Source organism: Bacillus rossius, chromosome 1 (assembly GCF_032445375.1).
Source record: "Bacillus rossius redtenbacheri isolate Brsri chromosome 1, Brsri_v3, whole genome shotgun sequence".
Classification (NCBI taxonomy): Eukaryota; Metazoa; Arthropoda; class Insecta; order Phasmatodea; family Bacillidae; genus Bacillus; species Bacillus rossius.
This window is the reverse complement of record NC_086330.1, coordinates 16,734,271-16,741,362: the sequence shown is the minus strand read 5'-3', so window position 1 is coordinate 16,741,362 and position 7,092 is coordinate 16,734,271. Positions and strand designations below refer to the sequence as shown.

Here is a 7,092-nt window from a genome sequence, read left to right as displayed (position 1 = left end):
TCTATACATATTCACAGGGGTTTTAATATTCAAGTCGGATATATAAGTTCCACATAATGCTACGTTATAAACTATTGTTTTCAACAATCGTTTTTTTTTATAAATATATGCTACGCACTTGAATTTATGTGTGTATTTAAATTTTTCGCTGAAGCCCTTTTAGCTAGGACGATTTACTTGTGTTCTTAAAACTATTAAAACTAAAAATTTAAAATTTAACTCAACAATTCTTTTTACATTATTTACCTTGAGAAACTTTATTGTTTAAAGATTTACGAAAAAATTACCTTATTAATGACAAACATAACAATTAAAAAATTAATTAAACGAGAATGTAGTCAAGTATGTAATACAGTGTATTTTCCAGTATTGTAGCTGTGCATTTAAATTGTTCTTCGATTCAATGACGCAATGATATTCGTACACTTTTACAATTCTTGGAGCACAATTAGTTTTTATAGTATAATTAGTCAAGGGCCAAAATTTATATCTTCAACTTGAATACTTTAACGAAAGATTTTAATGCCGGTGTTTTTTTCATAGTTTACGTGAACAGAGAAATGCAAATACGTTACATTAGAAAGTCCTGTATTTCGTGCCATGGAGTTATTGGGTTTAATGTTGCTTCCTTCCCATTATTTCTTTTTTTTCCCCGCAATTTTTTTTTCTTAATGCAACTCTTGCCTCTTCGCCCGTTCTCTGCTGTGCTATTCATTCGCACACACGCAGCTTGCGAATTTTCGTATCACACCCTTCTTCTCTTCGCTAATTTCTTTGAATATTAATTCTGCCGAGTTTTTGTTTTCGTCCTCGTTCCAACGTTATGCTTTCCGCCTTTTGAAATACTGCGCCAGACGTTTATCTTTAATAAAAAAATAAGAGTAATAAGTCGTAAAGCCCTGTGTCTAGTGGGTAAAAAATGAACAAACAAATTTCTCAAATAACAGATACAGTCGGGTAACAACACTATAAAGCTTGTTTATAGTTTTCTTGGAATATAATTCACTTAGTAATGGATATTATGGATGTAAAAAAATTTTTTAATAAAATTTTAATACTTGAAAAAATTTATCTTTCTTGTGAGATCTGAGTATCCCCCGATAGTCCAGTATGCCAAAATAAATTCAAATGAAAATAGGCTATATTTATTTAGGGCTAGTAATTTTTATATCGTTAATTCTAACAACATCCATTATAATTTCATCCATTATAAAAATTAAGGTGAGAACTAAAAATAAAGTAATACATTTTTGGAAAGGGAAAAATAAATTTTGATAATGGTTTCTTTCCTACCGTTCAGGGTTTTCTAATAGCCACTTATTAAAAAAACGTACATCAAATTGATCTCATAAATAATATTTTGACTTAAATACAATAAACTATTTTAACAGCTTTTTAAAAATTTTTTCACAATTTTTAACAACTTTTTCTAAATAGACAAATACATGATTCGTTATTATAAAAATTAGAAGTATCGATTATATTGGAAGAACGTATTCTTGAATAAGTTTATTATAATTTTAAACGTTGTTTGAACGCAAACGATGGCAAATACATGATTATATAAGCATTACAATTTGTTTGAATTCTTATTCATTAAAGGATTTTTCCTCTATATAGTGGTAACAGATAAACAAAAACAACTCTTGTGGTCAGAGCTCAATATGATATATAACAGCCTACCTATTTTATCTTTAAGCAACTTACGAAAAGCGTTGATGTTAATCCCTTTATCCAAAATAATTTACTTCACACGTACGTTAAATTACAGTTAGACATAGTTTTTTCTGCTAACATTTGCACACGCCCATGCGAATGTGATCATTAACTATAATATGCAATCTACGAGGCAGATACGGTCGTCGATTACACATAAAAAATTTTGATCATTATGGATGATCTTTCCATCTTTTATTTTCACTAGAAAAGTATTCACATATCGGTGACAGCTTCAAGGGAATAATAAAAAATAATTCCGTACGTACGTACAATAATCTGGTACGATAATTGAGTACATCACAATACTTTTTTCCTCAAAATATGTGGTTTCTCGTGACTTGGAATATTGAAGTGCCTGACGTCAGCAGCGGTAACTGTAATTATTGTTTTACGGACACTGCAAAGATAAAATAATTTAATAAAATTCAATTGTAATATTTTTTATGTAGGTGCATCTTTATTACTCTTATATATGGCAATATTATGTTTTTATCTTATATTTAGTTTTTGTCATAAAAAAGAATTTACGTGTTAAAAATTGTACAGGAACATAAAAATCCGTGAAATTATGCTAGCCAAACTGGCCTAGAATGCACATGAAGCCGTATAAAATATTTTAACGTTTATGACGTCTCTGCATATTTTGCTGTTTGAAGAACAATTTTCCTGATTCACGCATTCGTCAAAAAATATCTGAAACATCTTTTAAAGCCATAGATAAAATTTTCAAAAGTGTATCAAACAAAAATGATTAAAAAAAGTATATTTGATTTGAAACAAAAAATAATAATTTTGGATTATTAAATGCCATGTGTTAATCCGGATTATACATCACGTGTCCTTAACGTTTAAACCCCCCTTTTTTACACACGTAAATCACCGTTTAAACTATGTATCAAGTTTTAACGAGAGTTTCTTGAGGACGCACAAAAAAATTTTCAAAACCATTTGTTTGAAAACAAAAAAAAAATATATATATTTTCCATTCCCGCTAGCTAGGAACACGGCGATGGATGGAGATTTGAAAAAAAAAAAAGTTGGAAAGGGGGAGGAATCGACTTTCACTCCATCACAAAAAAAAAAGTCGTGTGTTGACTGTTTACCGAGGACTGGAAAGAGGATGCGTAAAAAAAAAAAAAAAAAAAAAAAACATTACGCGCGCGGCTTGGTCCTGTTGGTGAAGGGCTGAAGGTATGCCAGTCCTGGTCTCGTTGCTGATTCCCCCCCTCCCTCCCCTCCCTAGGACCCGGCGTCATCCCCTCCCCAGCCCTTCCCCCACTCCTCCTCCAGGGCCCGACGCGACGCTCTGGGCATGAGCGGTGGTCCCGGCCGGCTCAGTCGCCCGCGAGATGCCGTGAGACGCGCGTCGTCCGACCTCGCCGTCTATCTCTCTCTCTCTCTGTCTCGTGCCGGAGAAGAAGCTAAGGGAGTTCGGGTGGAAGAAGAGGGGGGCAGTTCGCGGGTTAGAGACCGAGATGTTCTGGTAGGAGGTTTGCCGCGGAAGACCGTGCTGTGCTCGCCGAGTGCCTCCGGGGACCTGCGACGGGAAGATGCGGCGACCGGAGGGCTAGGGCGACCTCCGCGCCGATGGACCGGCGGCCCTGGACGTCGCCGTGTGGCGTCGCGCGTCTGGCGTCGGTCCTGCTGGGCGTCGCGGCGCTCCTCGCCGCCGACCACGGTGAGTCTGTCTCGCCGGGCGCTGGCGGGGAATCACCACAACGCCGAAATACCACAACGCCGAAATACCACGACGCCGAACGTACAATAACGCTGAAAACCATAACGCCGAATGCCAAATCGTCTACAACGCCGACAGATAGAAAACTGCTGTGTACCACAACGCCGAAATACCACAACGCCGAATGTACAATAACGCTGAAAACCATAACGCCGAATGCCAAATTGACTACAACGTTGACAGCTAGAAAACTGATGTGTACCACAACGCCGAAATACCACAACGCCGAATGTACAATAACGCTAAAAACCATAATACCGAATGCCAAAATGACTACAACGCCGACAGCTAGATAACTGCTGTGTACCACAACGCCGAATTACCACAACGCCGAAATACATTAACGCCGAAAAATGTCATTGCAGGACTGCCACAAAGGATAGGTTAGGTTATTTTAGGTTAGGCTAGCCTAGGTTAGGTTAGGTTGTGGTATTTCGGCGTTAATATACATTTAAGAAACATACGCAAATTCATTCAGTTTATTTTTAATTTTGCTCCTGTGCCCCCCCCCCCCCCCCAAGCCACCCCCCTCGCAACAACATTTTTCGGCGTTTAGGTACACAGCAGTTTTCTAGCTGTCGGCGTTGCGGTCAATTTGGCATTCGGCGTTATGGTATTCGGCGTTATTGTACGTTCGGCGTTGTGGTATTTCGGCGTTGTGGTAACGACCCCGCGCTGGCTTGCGCTAAGGGTAACCCGGGGGTTACACGGCGGGGCTGCCGGGTCTCCTCAACCTCTCGACGCAGCTGCTCGGCTGTCAGTAACCACACCGCGTTTGGGAAACAGCGTACCCTTTCCTCGGCTCCCTGGAGCCCATGCCCTTGAATTGGAATAAATTCCAAATCTGGACGTGCAAAAGATCCATCCTTCACTCTTCGGGTTTGCCCTCTGAGAATAGCGGATGTGCACGGCCTTGTACACCGCGAGAGACTTGGCAGCCCTTCACAAGAGTGGGTTAAATCATATACTAAACCGCAACCGTGTACGGTGCGGCAGTTTGCACTGTACGCATGTGTGCGAGTTTGATTCTGTTGTCTTATATAAACTTATTATCTTGTACGTAATTTTTTTATTTCATAAATGAAGAGAAGGTATCGAAATAAGCTTTAGGTCTGAAACATTAACTTACGGTGGAGGAAAACCCAAGGTCTCAAGGAAGCCAGTTTATGGCAATTGAAGATTCAGAATTTAAGACCATAGAGAAGTTAGAGCATTCTCCCAGAACACCCTAAATGGTACAGCATCTCGGAAAGAAGTAATGAGTCAAAGCCTTAGAAATAATCTAACAGACCGTGACTGCTTTATACGTGCGGTCCGCTTAAATACTCTTCTAAAATAAACATGATGTTAACTGTCGTTTATGATCTTTTTTTTTCGCATGTAAAATATGTAGTCAGAAGATACCGTAATGAACCCATGTTATTTTCACAGAACTACAAAAAAATTTTTTTTGTATATTTTTGTACATTATGTACTGTTTCGCGGCTATTCTTCTTAGTTTTTTTTGCTTGTTATTTATTACTGTATTTTTTAAGAAAAATATTTTTCGTTTCTTCATCACATGTAACAAATTGCATTGATTATTTACTTACTCAACAAAATAACACCACAATATAAAATGTATTCAACCTTTTATATTATTTATATGTGTCTGGCTCTAAGGTTATTAAAAAAATAATATATAGTCCACGGGATTGTTTCAAAAGAGATATGCCCTCGAAAAGAGGGAGACTACATCACAGTTTGTCGATACACACCTAAAAAAAATAAAATTTCCGCCCCACACATTCACCTAAACGTTTCGGTGATGTTGCCAAACGTTACAATACCTCAGTAAATACGTATGAAATTCACGTGAGAAATAATTTTTTTTGAAGATAAGATAGTGTGTTAATGTAGAGCACACAAAAAGGTTTCTACGTTATTTACACTTCACTGCTGAAAAGTAATGTGATGTTCCATAAACGTTACAAAATTCATGTTAAATTTCTGAAACGTATATAAAGCAGGGGTGGTGTGGAAGTTATTCTTCGTTGAGGGGTCAAAATTTAAGGTTTAAGAAATCATTTTTGCGTATTTTATATACCATTAAATATTAAAATGCACTAGAAACAATGAAACACCAAAAATAATTAGTAGTAATAATATGTCTACCACAACCATTACTCAAAACCCTTATAATGCATAATTATTAGTGACTCTATTTGTGGTGAGTTCAGATAAAAAGCAAAATAAACCTAAATGAGAGTCATGTCACAATATAACACCAAAATTCAAGTTCGCACACAGTATGCCCATTAAAACATCAGTAAAATAATAAAATAATATAATAATCACTTAAATTTTTTCTTTAACTTCCAATATCAATCAATGCCATTTTGTTAACATTTAATTTGTAAAAATTTGTGTACTGAAAATAATTTCCCATTGCTTAAAATTTATTGTTGATTCTTGTGCGTTCTAAATCATCAAGAGTATAATTTTCATAGTTTATATTAAATGTGCTCTACGCATTTATTGTACAAGTAATTTACCTTGTTTAACAATTACAGTTAATATAGCAAACAAATTTTAAGATACTTTTATTAATACTACATATACATTTATAATATTTTTAAATAAACGGAATTTAAGAAAATTATCTGATAACACTGAAGGTATCTTTTTATATAATGAAATGATAGTAAAAATAATATAACCAGAAATCTTTTCTCTAATGATTGTAATGCTTCTTTAAATGTGTAAACAGCTAAATTAAATAAAGTTTGTAAATGCTGATACAGAATGCAGGTTTATTTGTTATTTCTTCTAATAATCTGATCCTTGCAGCATATTTCAAAGGGGACCACAGAAAAAAAACTTACATTCTGATTCCACTAACGCTGAACTGAAATACATAATGCTACTCGAGTACTGAAACAAATAAAACGTTTAAACAAGACTGTGATTATGAAAAATGGGTGGTGACAAAACAAAAACTCGTTTCTCAACCACTTAATAGCAATTTAGCAGTAAGTGTTAATAAATACCGATCATAAATATATTTCGCGACAAAAATGATCATTTTTGTGGTGTAAATAGAGACCGGAAAAAATTCGCCATTTAAATTACCTGTAGGATAGACTCCATGATACTCTATACACGCGGGAAAATTACTTTTGCTCATTGGCTATTGACTCGCGACACATGTTAACTGGGACGCTCGTGATTCGATACTTCTTTTGTGGAAAGTTTTCATTGGCCGAGTGTCATTCAGATAAACTGTGGCCCAATCACTGATGCAGTAAAAAGGCAAACGTATTTTGATTCTAGCCTATCACGAAATGAATTCGCGAGTTTTTCAGGTCTCTAGGTGTAAACATCCTAGCTCTTGGTATACTGCTTATTGGTAGGAGTAATTTCGTGAATGGAACGGAAATGTGTAACCCCGGAGCTGCCAAATTTCGTACAGACAAAGAGAAACTTTAAAGTAATAACAGTTTAATGAATTGTAACCATATTTGCAGTATTTGAATAAAATTCTTTTTTGAAAATAAGGTCCAAACCCAGGTTTTAGTATTTATTCCCATATTTTTTCGCATTCATCGGAGCCGATTCATTACATAGTTTAATTTTTCGCTCAGCAAATAAAATGG

The 7,092-nt window shown here is 35.9% G+C and overlaps 1 protein-coding gene across 1 annotated transcript in view; it reads left to right on the top strand.

Annotated features, from left to right (window-relative positions):
* The first annotated feature begins 3,100 nt into the window (after positions 1-3,100).
* LOC134546148 (zwei Ig domain protein zig-8-like) overlaps positions 3,101-7,092 on the top strand; it is a 596,884-nt gene continuing 592,892 nt past the window's right edge. Inside the window, exon 1 of the mRNA XM_063388705.1 lies at positions 3,101-3,397. Coding sequence (XP_063244775.1) covers positions 3,307-3,397 — 91 coding nt within the window. The 5' untranslated portion in view covers positions 3,101-3,306. The remainder of the gene's footprint in view (positions 3,398-7,092) is intronic.